The sequence below is a fragment of the Gavia stellata genome, chromosome 7 (assembly GCF_030936135.1).
Source record: "Gavia stellata isolate bGavSte3 chromosome 7, bGavSte3.hap2, whole genome shotgun sequence".
In the NCBI taxonomy this organism is placed as follows: Eukaryota; Metazoa; Chordata; class Aves; order Gaviiformes; family Gaviidae; genus Gavia; species Gavia stellata.
In genome coordinates this window covers 19,647,764-19,665,427 of record NC_082600.1, presented here as the reverse complement: position 1 = coordinate 19,665,427, position 17,664 = coordinate 19,647,764, and the positions used below count along the sequence as shown (strand labels likewise).

General features: G+C 39.9%; 1 protein-coding gene across 4 annotated transcripts in view; it reads right to left on the bottom strand.

Moving 5' to 3' along the window:
* TTC7B (tetratricopeptide repeat domain 7B) overlaps positions 1 to 17,664 on the bottom strand; it is a 151,100-nt gene that overhangs the window by 126,698 nt on the left and 6,738 nt on the right. For 3 of the 4 annotated variants that reach the window (XM_059819233.1, XM_059819234.1, XM_059819235.1), the window contains exons 2-3: positions 2,282 to 2,436; positions 972 to 1,140 (exon numbers count right to left, since the gene is read on the bottom strand). In XM_059819233.1, coding sequence (XP_059675216.1) covers positions 972 to 1,140; positions 2,282 to 2,436 — 324 coding nt within the window. Of the gene's footprint in view, positions 1 to 971; positions 1,141 to 2,281; positions 2,437 to 17,664 lie in introns of those variants that run through there. The other variant, XM_059819236.1, reaches the window with a different exon arrangement.

Below are 17,664 nucleotides of genomic sequence, written 5' to 3'. Positions count from 1 at the left end.
AATTCGTGCTTGTCTAACATTTATTAGAGGATTGTGTTGGCAGAAAACAGTCACTCTCTTCCAAGAGTAATGTTAGAAACAATCCCTGACCAGTTGTCAGTGAATGCTATTGAAGTCTCTCCTAAATTGTGTTTGCTGACTTGGACGCTCCTCTTGCCATAACAAAAAGTACGTATGCGCACCAAACCCAAGCTTAAACACAGCAGCAAATGTTTAGACACAGTAAATGCTAATAAATCTACAGCATAGAAACTGCTACTCTCCTCAACACACTGACCCAGCTTACAGGCTATTAATGAGTTTTCTAAACTGAAGTAGCACTGCCATCTTAAGACAGAAGGCCAGCATTACAATTTTCACTATATAGACTTGTAAAAAAAAAATTTAAATCAGCTTCACTTTCTGAATTTAAAAAAAAAAGATATTCAGGTAAGAAAAATTCAAAAATAAAACTGCACAGGAAATGCACTGCTTTAATTCATTTTATCATGTTATTACTATTTTTCCTCAATTAAGTAGCAATTTAGTTCAGCCATTTAGCTTAAGTTGAGCATTTTAACATTCAGTAAAAGGCATCACAGTGAACCAAGGTTCTCCAATTCTGTCCACAGCAACTGCAAAACTGCACTACTTTTTTAACTCTTTCAGCAATAGTGATAATTAATACTTTTAGTATCTAGACACAGTTACTGTGACATTTGCATGTTGAAGGACTTTTAACAGACACAGCAAAAAATTTGTTTGTGTGACAGCACAGTTAGAATATTAATTGAGGTAAAAGTCTTGTCAACCTAGCACAAACTCTGAATAATTTAAAGGAGCCAAGCCATCCTCTTATTTGTCTACAAATGTGGTACTCCACCACTGTGTTGACAATATGCATGCCAAAAATTTCTTTAACTTCAGACACGATGTGAATTAACATTTTAAAAACTATTTCCACATTATTATACTGGAAAGAGCAATCTTACCTTTAGTAGAATATGCTTCAGCAATCATCCGTAGCCTATATGGTGGCACTGCAGCTAGCTGCAAGTCATCAATTCCAACTCTGGCATATGTGTTCAGAGCTTCTTTGTAATCACCTTCCACATAGTTTAACTTGGCCATAATTAGGTTAGCTTCTTGTAAGAATTCTGGCTAGAAGGAAGAGGAATAAGAAAGGTTTTTTCCCTGAGAAAACACACCTAACTCTTCCTGATAATTATTTGGTCTGTTTTCTGTATATACGCACTGTAGAAACCCTCAGGATATTTCTTTTAACAGAGCAACAAACCAACAAAATTCTGTCTTCATGTAATATTTGGGAAGCTTGCAGTAGGGGGTGAATCCACAAAATCTCACTCCACAAGCTACTGAAAAGCATTACCAGTCATTTTATACATTCACATATTTATTTACACATACACCAGAAACACCTCTCGGTCAGGATCCAGCTTTGCCAGGTGACAAAACTATTTAAAGGCAGCCTATCATTACAAGCCCTCCAATGACTTTCTTCTAACACCACAAGCAAAGCTGAAAATAACATAGCATCAAAACTTAATGATATATGTTCCTATATATTTAATTTGCACAATTTCAAAGTATCGGGGCAGAAGAAATGTCTTGAAAAAAGGTTTCATGGAAGAATGAAGAAAGAAAAGGAAGAGAAATTAACAGTCCCACAAATCACAGGAAACAAAACATTACAGATGACTGTAAAACAGGGTCCTTCTGATCTCTCAGAAGATGGATATTGAGTACAGAAAAGATAAACTGACGTAGTAGCTATAATAATAGTTAAGCAAAGAAGGGCCAGAATGGTTAAGAACATCAAAAGGTTATGACAGAAAATTGCTCTCAAGTAGTAACCTCACTTTCCGCCCCCGCAAACATAACTTACGTTACCTTTCCTGAATACTTAAGAGACTATTACAGAAATCTGTGAAGTATTTTGCATTTTTCTAACATTTCTATTTAATGCACTACGAAGAACAATATAATTATATACTCCAAGAAAAACTTTCACAAAACAGGCTGTAAGTAATTCACTTAAGCATCCCAGAAGTCAATGACAGTTTTCTTATTCTTCTAATGAAAGAATATTTGAGAAATTAATCTGAACAAAAACCCACAAAGAAACAAAGAGCCATGAAATAGCATAAGTGCCGATGATGTTCTGGGAACAACAATGATAATAAAATACCACACAAGCACTTTCCACATTTTCCTCCATGATAAGCAGAGTACTCCAGTCAATTCCAGCCTTTCTAATTCTTGCTCAGACTGATTTACATACCTTTAGGTTTCCCCGATCAAGTGCTGCTGTGAGATGTTTCCTGACCTCAGTCAGCTTTGGCCGGGGGCCCAGTGGACTACTACTCTGTTTAAGAGCGTTCTCTTTCAAAAATTGTTCTAGTTTGGACTCCCCAAGAAGAAGTTCTGCCATGTCATCTGTAAATTAAAGCAAACACATGAAATTATTTCTAATATTTGATCTCACTAACATTTCAGTGGAGGCAGTCATTACCTGAATTTTAAATACAAGCTAACCAAAAAAAACACAGTCAAGTATTCAGATTTAACACAAGTCATGTGGTACTTCCTTTTACTTTTCAATTTATCTTTTACCTGCTTGATTCATTGTAGAATCAAGTCTCCTGTGTTTAAGCTACAATGAACTAGAACGTTAACCTGAAGTCAGTATTCTTCCCTTCCCCCTTAAAAAGCAACACTTGAATCAAAAGCCTTATGTAACTTTCTGAACATGACAAGATACACTTCTGATATTCACTTTACAAAAAAAATGGTGTTTCACAAAATGCCTATTGTAGCTTCAAATATGAATACTGAGAGATATTGGATTAATTTATGCACCTAGTTTTCAGTTACATATCCCTCAGGATGTCTTTGATCGCCATTCAAATTTGGGTGTAAGAATGCAGGTATCACTCAGACCTTGTTAAGGCTCCAGCCATCCCAAGTCTTCAGTATGAAAGTCCATTTCTTATCATTCTCCCTGTGTCTTAGGAGGCACACCACCACTTCTCAGACATGAAGGCAGAATGTAACACCAGGCTGCCCAGCAAAGCTGCAGCTACCACATTTGCAGAAATTCAAGAAACTAGTCATCCTCTACCTTGCCCTTATCGAGGACCATGGAACTTATTTTACTGAAACGTGTTGAGTAGTTCCTCTAGGAAGAAGAGAGCTGCAAAAGTCATCACCTCACTATCTGGGACTTGAAAAGACCAGATCACATCTTGCAAACAATGTCTGATTTAACCCAAATTTGAACTAACAATAAATAAAATAGATTTTAAAACAGGGAAAGGCAAAAACCTAACAATCAGAAAAGTGATCACCACCCTACAACCTTTAGCACTGTCCTTAGAGGTTATGGGAAGGGACAGAAAGACCAGGACATGCGGAACTCAGTGTTACTACAGAGGAAAAGCTTTTCCTCAGGAAGTGTAAATGCATCAGCATTATCTCGCCTTTGAAGTACAGCAAATTTCAGTCTCATGTCAGTTGGACTAGTAAACGACCCATGTACAATGCCATTACACAGTAAGCTATAAGGACCAGTGGTGTCCTGTAATATGTCCTATCAAGTAGAAAGATAAAAACCTAGAATTTTTTTTCCTTAAAACCTCCAGCTACCTGCTGTTTCTTAAACCAGAATTTCTTCAACAGAGAGTTTAAGAGACCAGACAAATAGCAAAAGCATCAAGGGAGCACTTATTTTTCCATTTATGTTTTTTATTTGGTGTTCTGGGAAAGATATCCATGGTAACCTGGACATTTGTTTGTTCTCAACTACCACTCACTCACGTATTACTGTTTAAACACTACTGCAGAAGGGAAAGATCTCGGCATCCAGACGAAGACAAGCCATGCCACAGATGCAGCCTCGTTACCAGCCTGCTTAATTTCCTGACTTTAAGACCATAGTTGTCAAATTCATCAGTCTCAAATTTGCAGTAACAGTTCCATCCCTCTGCCCACCGAAGTTTCTCCTGACACTTCAGCTATACTCATCTCATCTCTAGATGAGACAACACCAAATAACTGAAGTGTCCCTTTCTACATGCACTTTATTCTCTGAAGAGCACCTTTATGCCTCTTCACATGCATTTTGTTTTGCATGAACTGCACGCTTTCCGCTCAATTTATCCTCCTGACAACAATACACTCTGGATACAGCTTTCATACATGCTAGCCAAAAACGTCAGTTCACTCGAAGATAAGGAAGGGGAAAACAAAGTATCTCCCTGGTGCATCACTACTTTAGAGACATTTGAAAAAACAATGACACTCAGCATCTTTCAAATACATATTAAAGGCATACAATTCCCAGTTAAAAAAAAAAATAATTACTACCACTCAATAATACAGCTACAGTATAACAATAAAATCTTATTACCCACTAATTGCCAACCAAAAGATGCTTTTGCCTACTTATTCAATGCTCATATGGCAAACGGCAGAGTTTGACATGCATCAGTAAGTCCACCATACAATTTCCACAAGCCTTAACAAAGAAGTTCATCAGTTTATAAAGTTTGACTGAAATGTTTTCATCTCAAACACCTGATGTACAGTTTAACAAAACAAATAAGAGAAGTTAAACTTCAGTTCTGACAAATATAAAGGCTCAAAGTTTGTACACTGTAGTATTTTAGATACAGCTTAGGGTATGCTGCATTGAAGGTTAGCTAACCTCCTTGCACACTGGAAATTTAATGTTTCTGAACAGAACTAGAATGAGAAGGTTCTACAGTAAGTAAGAAGTATTTTGGTAATGCACAAGAAACCCATTGTTAGCTGCAACAGGAAACAAGGGAGTTAAAGAGGACTTTAGCACTTGGTCTATCAGGACTGAGCACATTTATGACTTAATAAGGCTTGCAGAGTCTTTCCTGTGTTTAGAAAACAAGGAGGAAAAAAATTCTTTACTACAGCATGAGTTTTACCCATACATTATGTCAGAGTACAGTAGAAAGCAGGAAAAGGGGCAGTAGACGCTCTCAGCATAAGCACCTGGAGGGTCTAACGTCAGGCTTTCAAGATCTGGCTCACAGCCTCCATTGCTCTACCACCCTGTAGCAGCAGCAGCAGCCACCACCTCTGTCATGGTCAGCTGTGCTCTCTTTAAGAAAGGGCTCAAACCAGAAATCCCAGACTGCCTCCCACCTGTAGCCATAAGCCAGGACTCTAGCAGGCTCGGAACCTGCCTGAAGACTGGGCTGAGGTTGGTCAAAGGCAAACAACTACACTTCGCCTTCTGGAGAAAAGCATGAGAGCCAGCTAGAAACACCCCCTTTTACTGTACCCAGCTCATGGTCCTGGACCACACCACTCATCTATAATTTGCACAACTGCCATTTTAATGTCATAGGCTCTCAAAAATCCTATCATTTGAAGTTTCTTCTAATAAATTATACCTGAAATTTTAAATCCTCTGAGGAAATAAAAGTAGAGAAGGACCCAGTTTGTTGCCATACATTCACAATGTTATCAGTGTAATTCCAGGAATTTTTGAAGTAATTTAGACTAATTTTGCTATTCTTTCATTGAAGTCTGTTCAGTGGAAATGAAAAATAGAAGATATTTCAATGTACTAAGTGAAGAAAAAGAAATAAGAAACATACTTCAACATTAGGGCAGGCAACTCAGGATCGTACCCAGTTGAGTTTTGAGCATTTCCACAGATTACAAAACCCCTCCGGACAACCTTTTCCAACATCTGGCTGTTCTCATTGTGGAACTTTTTCCTTGCTACCCATTCAACATTTCCCTTGTTGCAATTTTTGTCCATTGCTCCTGATGCTTTCACTATGCATTTCTGAGAAGAGGCCACCTCCATACTCAAGGGGCAGTGGGAGATGGCAGCAGTAGGATCCCTTCTTAGCCTTCCCCTTCTAAGATTTAACAAATGCGGCTCTCTCAGCTGGTTCTCTTAGGTCATGTGCTTTCAACCCCTTAACATTTTGGTGGCCCTCCACAGGGCTAACTCTACTATACCAGTATCTTTCTCATGCTAGGGAGCCCAAAACTAGATACAATATTCCAGATGTGGTCTCACAAGTGACAAACAATAGGGAATAATAATTTCTCTCAAACTGCTGACTACATTCTTGCTAATACAGCACAGCGTGCGGTCAGTGTTCATTGCTGCAAGGGTTTGCTGCCAACTCATGCTCCTTTTGTTGTTCATCAGGACCTTCAGATCCTTTTCTGCAAAGCTGCTTTTTAGCCAGTTGATCCCCAGGCTATACTGTTACAGTTATTGCTTCTCAAGTACAGGACCATGGCATTTGCTTTTGCTGAACTTCATGAGTTTTGCCGTTAGTCCATTTCTCCAGCCTGTTGAGATCCCTCTAAACAGCAGTCATATACTCCCCGCCAGTTTTCTATCACCCATAAAACCACTGAGGGTGCATTTTCAATGTCTACGTCACCAAGAAAAATACTAAACAGTTCTGACTGCAGTATCAACCCTGAGAGGCCCCACTTCTAGTATGTCACAGATTGGACTTTTTTTTTAACCTGTAATCAAACCTCTGAGCCCAGCCAGTTTTCCACCTACCACCTGTCTTTTCAACTGACCTACAAGATAGACTATGGGGAACTGTGTCCAAAGTCTAGACAAAGTTGAAGCCAACAATATCCACTGTCCCCACTTTATCCATACATTCAGTTACTTCTCATCATCAAAATCTATCTGGTTGGTTAGTCCTTGATAAACCCATGTCAACTGATCCCAATCACCTCCTTATCCTTCCCATCAGTTTCCAGGATGTACTTCCTAATCTTCCCAGGGCTTGAGTTTAGGCTGATCAGCCTGCAGTTCCTGGATCCTCCTTCTTGACCTTCTTGCAAATGGCCATATTTGCCTTTTTCCAGTCACCAGGAATCACCCCTGATCACCAGGACCTTTAAAAAAATGACAGTGTCCTTGCAGTGACATAGGCCAGCTCTTCCAGCACTCTGATACAACCCACCTGGGTATCAGAGACTTGCATATGCCCCCTTTGCCCAACACAGTCATCCTCTGTCAGGGCATAATGCTTCACTTCATGAGACTTTTCCATCAAATGGAGTAATTTTCCATCAATATCAACAGTATATAAAAAGCACAAATGGTACAGACAGTTGTCACTTGCTGCAATAAAGCAAATTTTCCAAGAGAAGCAATAAGCTAAAATGAGATTCTTCTATTTTTAAAGAGACTCAGCATCTATTTTGTCACAGTTTATTTTCTGCATGTTCTTCTTTCCCTTCAGACAGAAATCTTAGCATAATTGATGAAAATCAACAGCTTGTGTAGCTTCAGTTTCAAGCTGCAAACTAAACATTAAACTCACCAAATCTAACCCTGATATTTTGGACCAAATCCCCTTTGTAACAGTCTTACTCCAAATTCAACATTTCCTTAGCATAGCCACAGTATTATTATAAACAAATAGTAAAGTCAGATATTATGACTGACATTACCCTGCTCAAAGACAGCTTTAGCATAGCACTCTGTAGGACTGCACTTTCTGCAACTGTTCCATCTCTCTGGAAATCAAAGAGTGTAAACTGCATGCACAGAAAAGACAGCTGGTTTTGTACAACAATACAAGGGAGGTTAGCCTTTGGTGTAAGGAGTTTAACATGTGCTGTGTGAAAGGGTCTCAGAGATCAGAGGAGAAGCCTGCCCCAAACTTACAAAACTGTGCTTCAGAACATGTTCACAATACGCAATTATTCGCCTTGCAAAGAATAGGTCACTGAAGGGTCCTTTCAGCACAGGCATTTTACCAATAATAATCAGAAGACTCCAGAGTGTGTTCCAAATCCACACTTTTTTGTTTATGAGCCTCTTTAAAAGGTGATTAAAAAAAAGAGTGGGCCTTGAAAATAATACTTGAGGTCAGCATAGTAATGTCCTACTTGGGAGAAGAACAATAAAGATTAATTTTGCTAATTGTATTTTTAAAGTTAAGTGGTGACTTAAAAAACAGGTCAAAATATGTCAGACTGTTTACTCTAAGTTTTAAGGGGTGTGCAAGTACATACTTCCTCCCTGATCTGTACTCATCAAACCCAAAGTATTTGATTTAACAAGCAACATTCCTCTCTCCTTTTATTCAGTTTAATGCTTCACTGAGCAAACTTCATTTCCAAAGAAGCTTGAGGAAACAAGAACGTCAAACATAGCAAGGAGTCCAAATGACACTCTAAAACCACTGCTTTAGTTCAGGAGCAGAAATATCATCAAGGCTGTTTGCAGTGAAAGAGTGGGGTGTATCACTGACATTCTTCAACACTTTAAATAGCAGAACTTCAAAAATGCCAAAGAAGAAAGTATCACACATACCTTCCTCTCATATGCATTCCTTTAAGGAGGTCTCAAAAATTCTTCTGGCCCACACTCCTGTAACAAGCATTTCTTTAATTAAGTTAAATACAGTAGATCTATCTTTATGGAGAGACCAGTAAAAAACACCGCTAGACTCTCACCAGCTGCCAGAGATGCTTTGTTTATATAAACTGCAAAACTGTTGTGGAAGCATGTGAAACAACTAGTTTGGATGGTTACAATAGATTAGTGGATATCTTGAAGAACAGGTTAGACATTAAGGAAAAAGAAAATAAACCTTGCACTGTTAGGTGTGAAAATGCATTCCCTGAGGCATGAGGGTTCTTAAAATGAAGTGCTGAAACCATCCCTATTACTAACAGGGAAAATAATAATTTTGCCTGTAACCAAAGAATGGCACTGACACATGCAAGAACAGAGTGTAGCCACATGCCCCCCTCCATACTCCAGCTGCACCACAGAAAAAGGATGACTCGCTCTAGAAGCTCCAACTGTCACCCATTTGTGGGACCACAGTAGAATAAGACAGGAATAGACACAGATCTAGCACTCTGCAGAAAGTTTGTAAGATTATTCCTCTCTTGTACACAGCAGAATTTCTCACACTGGGGAAAGTAGGAGGAGAGAAACAAGAAGCTGCCTCTGGAAAATTTAATTTGGTCTCGCTCTCTCTTCCCTCTCTCATCCTCCCCCGTAAGATATGTTTCTTCTCTCTGACAGTGACTTGAAAAAAAATTATATTGTCTCTAAAGAGAGGACACAAGCAAGAGCAAAGCCTTAAGTTCATGCTAGCACATGCTCTGAACCTATCCAGACACCTTAAGACGAGAATCAAAGTAGTCTATAGCACCCAGATATTTTGTTCCCATCATGGATGCAAGTTAAGAGAAGCTAACGATCCACACACTAGCTAGGCGTAGTCACAGTGCAGCAACATGTATTACATGTACTTTCCTTCAGAGAAAAGGTGGGGGAGGAGAAAACAACATCCACAACTTACACACGGATCTGACTGATTAAGCATCAAAGAAGGTTATCAGAAGTAGTCAACATGGATTCACCAAGGGGAAGTCATGTCTGACCAATCTGATAGCCTTCTACGATGGCATGACTGGATGGACAGATGAGGGGAGGGCAGAGGATGTTGTCTACCTTGACTTCAGCAAGGCTTTCAACACCGTCTCCCACACCATCCTCATAGGCAAGCTTAGGAAGCGTGGGTTAGATGAACGGACAGTGGGGTGGATTGAAAACTGGCTGACAGATAAAGCTCAGAGGGTTGCGATTAGTGGCACAGAGTCTAGTTGGAGGTCTGCAGCAAGTCGTGTTCCACAGGATCCAGTCCTGTTCAATATATTCATCAATGACCTGGATGAAGGGATGGAGTGTGCCCTCAGCAAGTTTGCTGATGACACAAAACCGGGAGGAATGGCGGACACATCGGAAGGCTGCGCTGCCATTCAGCATGACCTGCACAGGCTGGAGAGTTGGGCAGAGAGGAACCTTATGAAATTCAACAAAGGCAAGTGTAGGGTACTGCACCTGGGGAAGAATAACCCCATGCATCAGTACAGGTTAGGGGCTGACATGCTGGAGAGCAGCTCTGTGGAAAGGGACCTGGGAGTCCTGGGGGACAACAGGATGACCATGAGCCACCAATGCACTCTTGGGGCCAAGAAGGCCAATGGCATCCTGGGGGGCATCAAGAAGAGTGTGGCAAGCAGGTCGACGGAGGTTATCCTCCCCCTCTACTCTGCCCTGGTGAGGCCGCATCTGGAGTACTGTGTCCAGTTCTGGGCTCCCCGGTTCAAGAAGGACAGGGAGCTGCTGCAGAGGGTACAGCAAAGGGCTACGAAGATGATTAGGGGACTGGAACGCCTTTCTTACGAGGAAAAGCTGAGGGACTTGGGTCTTTTTAGTCCAGAGAAGAGAAGACTGAGGGGGGAACTTACCAATGCTTATAAACACTTAAGGGGTGGGTGCCAGGAGGATGGGGCCAGTCTTTTTTCAGTGGTGCCCAGTGACAGGACGAGAGGTAATGGGCACAAACTTGGTCATAGGAAGTTCCACCTGAACATGACGAGGAACTTCTTTACTGTGAGGGTGGCAGAGCTGCCAGAGAGGTTGTGGAGTCTCCTTCTCTGGAGATACTCAAAACTCGCCTGGATGCATTCCTGTGCAATCTGCTCTAGGTGAACCTGCTCTGGCGGGGGAGTTGGACTAGACGATCTCCAGAGGTCCCTTCCAACCCCTATCATTCTGTCATTCTGTGATCAAAACAAAATCTGTTCTTCTAGGTCACCAATATACAGCACAACTCACCCTTTCCCCATAGCATTGCTATATATATATATCATGAGACACAGCACTAGCAGAGAAACAGTCACTGTCAGACTGGCTTTCATCACAAAAGTTCTGCACTTGCTCAGCTGCTGGTGACTAACACTGGAATACAACAGGTCACAGAATGCAAACCTAAAGGTTACCGCAAGGCAGGATTTTCTTATCTACTGAGTCACTCATCTGCTAAATCAGTCGGTCAGGGTCAGACATTGGCAACAAATTTTTAAATCAAATTATAACTGAGAGCGTGCTTTATTGACAAAGCATTGGCTCAAGGCATGTCAACCATTCTGTGCCAGTAGGATCAAGCCTCAATGGTGCTTATAAAAAAATTTCAATTACGTGGACATTTCTGAAAGAAACCATTTATGAAACCATAGCTCTAGCAGAGTTTTTAATCAGTTTTAGCTATCCCTTAAGACATCCTGAAATAACGTAAGCAATGTTTGAGAAGAAATTGCTTTCTTTTTCTTCCAGCACAGTATGAGTGATCTTGATTATACTCTTCTACGAGACATTTTATAAAGACAGAATTAAACTGTGTAAAGTTTTTAGATACTTGAAGTCTAGCGTTCTTTCAGCGAGTCTAAATAGATGTTTCAGAAGAAAAAAAAACATTAGTAAACAGTTTCAATACCATGAAAACCAGTTTCCCACTTTTAGAAAACTGATATAGATATGGATCAATATAAAATTTTTGATCAAAGGAAAGACTCCCTCTTATTCATCCATTCCTCCACTGAAGAGTTCATCAACAACAATTACTTAGTAGAGTTAGGGGATATTTGATGACTTGTACCACAACATTGCAGAACCATTTCCTAACTGGAGAAGGACAGCCTAGCTTGCCCATCTGTTTCTGCAACATCACAGTATCACTGAAATAATCCACCTGCCTAATAGGATGTCCTCTGCCTATAATCAAAGACAAGTCTGAGCACCTTGGAACTGCAAGACGAACTGAAGGATGCTTTAGGTGAAATATCCATTTCTGTTAGCACTGAAAGCAAAAGCAAAAAACCAGACACTTCTACACACGCAAGCTGTTTTCTTTCAGCTTAGAGAAAGCTTAGACACACTCATACAAAATGTCCTGAGAAGAACCTTGTGCAGACATGGCTATCCCTCTTTGCAATATGCATCAGCCCTAACCATCTTCAAAATGAGAATAAAGGCTGGCATAAATATGGGGTGGGAGAAAAACCACACATGATGACGTGTCTTTGTAAAATACTGTCTAAAAATATAACGACAGCTACTTTGCTACTTGATTTTTAACATCTGCTTTTTGAAGTAAAATTGCTACCACACTATCGGGATCCGAAGCAGTTACTCGCAGAAAAACAGAGAATTAAAACAGAGGATTAATCTTCATTTATCCTGGGTCAAGAATGATGAAGAATACTTATTACTATTAGCTTAAAACCATGGTCCATCTTGAATCATCCACTGAGTCACATGCTAAAATACAAAATAATCAGTTTTCTGATCAATGCTACCACATCCTCCAGGCATTTGTTGAAGAACCCAGGCGTTGTCAGCAGGCTAGGTGAGAGGAATATCTAGCTCTAAATTCCCTTCTAAGAGTAAGTTTAAGGAGAAGTGGAGAGAAGGGAAAAAATGGCAAAACTGCACACAGCTCAAAAAAAAAAAAAAGCCCTAACTGAATACAGATTAGGACCTCTTCTCTCTTGCCTGCAGCATCCCTCTCCAAGAGGTGACTTTAAAAGTTCATTCAATTCCAGAGTACACCAAGATACATCCATAGTGAATGATTAAGTGTTCTCAACAGAACTAATGAACCTACTACCTGTTGTTCTGTGGGGTACCCAATAGCCGCTGCATTAAAGCATTACTTTTCCTGTGGTGGTTCAACAGTCTTGGATAAAAAAACAAAGCAAAACACTGAAGGTTATCTAGGCCACAATTAGCATCTATGTGACTTCTCAAGTGTTCCTAATATTAATGCAGAAAATGTAGTATTTTTTAAAAGGGCCTGATAATTATTTATTTCAGTTGTATTTTTAACATCACAAGGAAATACTTGAAAGGTATAACGTAAACACGCCTCTCACAGATAACATAGTTGCTATCACCTCTGTGGCAACAACTATCAACAACCTTGCTCCAGGTATCAAGGCTCACACTCCTTGGCATAGATTAAAAGAAGTATTTTTAGTATTTCGTTTCACTCTCTTCTGAACTACACAGCTGCAAGAAAAATTGTGTAGAATTAGAATAAAATCTCCTACCACAAAGATTTAAGCAAAGAGGCTCAACCTCAGATTCAAGCTGAAGGATCTGAATTTGAATAGCAAGTATTTAGGAATAGGAAATATAAGCAAACTAGCTACAGAATTTGAGGTGACTGGCCAAACAAATTTTAATCTTTCCTTGTAAGCAAGCAGATAACAAATCTAGAAGCATGCTGTATCACTTCACCCACTCTGCACCAGTGTCTTCAGTATTTCAGGTAACATATTTCAGACTTTTAAAAAGCACAACTGTCTGAATGCACTGAAGTCAAAAGATCACAGTTATCATTAGCTCCAAATGAAGATACTGCATGAGGTGAGATCAATTAGATGATGCATGGGAGTTGAAAGAACAGAAGATGCTGCTGCTTCACCTACCCTGGACTGGACTCCAGAGACAGAAAGAAATAAAAAACTCAAGTATTATCTCAGGACTAAAAATAAAAAAATTTTAAAAGCAGGGGAGGAAAGGGTCAAGGGATAAAGAGAACAAGTATGACATTTCCAGTATCCCAGTGGGACCATAAATTGACATGCAGGATTCCAGCAAGTTGAGACTTGCCTTGTAATCTCTGTTCTGGTGCTTCAAATCTTCCCAGAGGGAAACTAGCTTGGGAGTGAGAAAGGAAACTCCTCCTACTCAATCCCTAAAACTCTTACTTTCTCTAAAGTTAAAACCGAAGGCTCAGAGTACCTGAAGGGCTGCATGTTGCATTATTCTGAGAGGATTTTTCCTCAGACTTCCTAAACCATGTTGGATTATCATTATGCCTAAATCTAACAAACAAACTGAGGAATTTTTATCCAGGAGTGGGATGCAGCAAGAAGGATCCCAAAGGGGTCAACTGCTCCATATAGTACCCAGACAAAAATTCCAGAGTAAAGTTCCTGTAAAAACAGCTGAAGAGGAGAAAAATCTTATAGCATCCCACAGAACATTTATTAAGAAAACCATCTTGAAAAAGAGCTTTCTTCCAGAGGAGAATCTGGAAATCCTGGATCCAGAGCTGATTTCATATTCATCTGGCAGAAACAGCATGAAACACGTGTTTTCTAACTGGGAACAAGTTGACCATACACTTAAAACAAAGGCATTTGCTTTGTTCATGATGCATGTAAAAGTCATTAAGAGCAATGGCTGTACCCAGAGAGGAATATTGGCAAAAGTACCCATTCAAGTAACTCTGACCAGAAGTTACTAAAATAAAATGAATGCTAAAACTAATCTTAGATTTATACAAGGTTTGCACTGAAGAAAAGAAAAACAATATATGGATATACAGATATCACTTATGATTCCATCACTGACTACTAAGTAGCAAGAATTCACAGCATCACAGGATGGCTGAGGTTGGAAGGGACCTCTGGAGGTCGTCTAGTCCAACACCCCTGCTCCAAGCAAGATCAACTAGAGCAGGCTGCTCATGATCTTGTCCAGTCAGGTCTCTGAGGACAGTAGAAGAGTAGCTAAGAGTCTGCAGACTGATGCAGATGATACACTTGTAAAAATGTGGATCATACCCAAGACTGGGAAGCACAAAGTGTGGGAAACAGGATCACCATCATCTTTGGGTGTTTAACTGGGAACAGTTCTAGTAACCACACTGAGGCAGAATGATCAAAATTTAGCTTCTTTCCATTTATGTTTAGGTTACAAAGAAGATCAAAGAATGACTTGCAGAACAGGAAAAGCACATGCTGTTATAGCTAGGAATTCTTTTCAGTCTTGCTTCTTGCCATGATTTGTTTCTCAAAGGACACACCAGTTTTCCTGTCGCTACTAACAACAACAAAAAAAGACTAGAGACTATTTAGATGGAAGGCAAAACCAAACCATGTCGTGGGGACAGTGGCTCTTGTTCATGCTGTACCAAACAGCTCCATTGCAGCACAGTGCAAATTTGACAGATGATGGCAATGGTATCCAACTTTTATTCTCCCAAGAAGGTAAAGAAAATGGTTGACAGAAAAGAAGAAATAAGAGATTGAAGAGATCCTGACTCTGCCCAACTTCCTATACATCAGGAACACTTCCTTACTCCTAAACCTCACCATCTAGAGATTTTGGTTTGCACCTTCACTCCCTTCTCTCTGTGTTTATCACTGTTTAGGGACACTTTTCATCTATGGGATGACCCAAAGCTCAGATCAAAGCACACAGATGAGCCTCTGTTCCCCAGAAGAGGAGATCTTGCAGTTCTCTACCATTTCCAAAAGCCAGTCACTCACAAAAAACCAGCCTTGTCTCATCTCCTTCCTCCTGACTAGCTCCACCTGGGAAACTCAAGTAAATTCTTGAAAGGCAGTAGCCTACACTTGTCACTCTCAGAGATTATTGTCTCAGGTACATAACCACCAGTTTTAAGACAGAAAGCATCTTTTAGCAACTTAACATGTTGTTTTGTTGTGTGTTGTGGTTTTTTTTTTAATTCTATCAGCTGTTCTAAGAGAAGTAGGTCTCCTACTTCTGCCTCTCCTTAAACCCGCCTCTAAAGCAATCCCATTAGAGCCTTGATTAATGCACAGCATTTTCTCCCCATTAAGGTAAATAGACTGTAATTAAATGGTAAAAAGAAAAACAGAAGTGTGGTGAAAGCTGAGCCCAGGCAAACCTGAATTTGAAATAGGCACACTTGAAAAATAAGCAACAACTTGCTCACATAATTAACTGCAGAAAAAATAGGGGAGGGTCCGGAAGCTGTTGGTGTTCTCATATTTTGGTTGCCTTTGCAAAAGTTTTATGGAGATAAAACAAATTATTGGGCTTAGGTGAGCTGCATTCAGGATTTGTCTAGAGCCAAAAGGGATTTCCCACACACTTTTTGTGAAAGGAGCACAGTTTACACCTCCTTGTGGGGAGGGGAAGGATAAGTCTTCTGTGAAACCTGGCAACGCCCTCCACCTCTGGACTCTGCATAACTACATAATAGGTGTCAGTTCCCCAAGGAGCTGTCTACACCAGGGGTCGAGCACCTACCAAGCCCAAGGCTGAAAAGACTACTCCTTTATTCTAAGAAAGGGGAAGCTCTAATTCATATAGCCAAGGAAGTAACCAAAACAGAACAACAACACACAACTTCAGATTAAACACTTGAACAGGGAACTTAACAGTGGAAGAGCAGCATTTGCCAAATACTGTAACACATAAGTCCTCTTTTATTTCCTCCTTTCTTTCAGTGCAACTTAAATATTCAGGATCTGCTTTCATTATCAAAGAAACGATTCCTAAGTATCTGCTAGTGTCAGATCCTGATCCTCTCCTCTTTTCCAGACAATACAAGCACTCATTTCAAAGTCCTTCTTTTGCTTTGCTTTATCGCCCCTTACATCAGAAACATCAGCTGTAGAGCAGCTGTATCAAAACTCGAGTTGTTGATTAATTATTGTTAATATGCCATCTCTACAGAATACTAATATGGGTGACAAACTTAGTAACAGAGTGTTTAAGGCAAGCAGCTTTCTTCCTACTACAATATTACAGATTTTACAGATTTCTTATGTGATAATTCCATAGGCAGTAATCAAGATAATTATAAAGACAGAATGAATGATTTGATAAAACATTTGATTCTGGCCTTAAGATTTATGGCTCTATCTTCAGAGGCTGGGCTATTCTGTGAACTGAATGAATCAAGATCCTGTTGGAAAAAAACAGCATACACACTATAAAGCTGTATCAAAATCTGTAAAAAGAAGATTTAAAATTACTTTACAACTACATTAAAAAACCACACCACCTTTCATGCATTCCCTTCTCTTGAAAATTATAGTGAAGGACTTCTGTTTATGCATACACATTTTGAGTGGAATCATACCAATCACACACAGATCATCAGTGGGGTGAGAACTTGCAGAGACTCATGCAACACCTCCTGAAGCAACAGAGCAACTGATAACATCTCTGATCAGAGCAGCTTACTAGTAACTGCCACTATGCATTCTGCCACACATTTGCTGACACCAGAGAAATGCCCAGATTCAGCACTCTTCCTCCAGAGCCTGGAGCAGAGCTCAAATGCTCTCCAATGATTAAAGGTCTTGCTACCAACAAACATAGCACTATTAGCCAGACATCCTCACTCCCTCCAACTTATCTCAACATCCTGCCACTTTGCTTTTTACAGTTGCTGTCTTCAGTTGTTCCTTATCAGATCACCAATTAAATCATGTTCAGTGCAGAGAAAACTGCAGAGAATTTAACCATCAAATTCTAAAATCTGATTATTTAGAAGACAGATTTGCGGGGAGGGGGAATGGCCCAGATTTGGCAGGGAAGGAGAATGGCCCACATTTGGCATGGTTAAGGACTTTCTGCCCCCTTGATGCAGAACAAATTCAAACAAAAGTGGTATCAATGATCCTGAGTGTATGCTAATGAACTTATTCCCCTATAGAAAAGTTAATGCTAACCTTTAACACTTGAAGTTAGGTTAAAAGAACCTAGAGCAGCTATAATACAGACACATACCAGTATATATACACTGGTAAGTCAGGCTACCATTTCTTCTTATAACTTTCAAACAAAGCAACAGAGTGCAACCAACCCAATATGTGAGATGTCTAATTTCTACAATAATTATATTCATAATATATGGCAGTATCCTTATAAATGTAAGCAGCTATAAACTCCAAATACCCAGAAGTACTTAGTTCATTCCACTCAGACCAATTACATGCTTCCTCACAGCGGGAGAAGAAGAAAGTTCCCCTCAC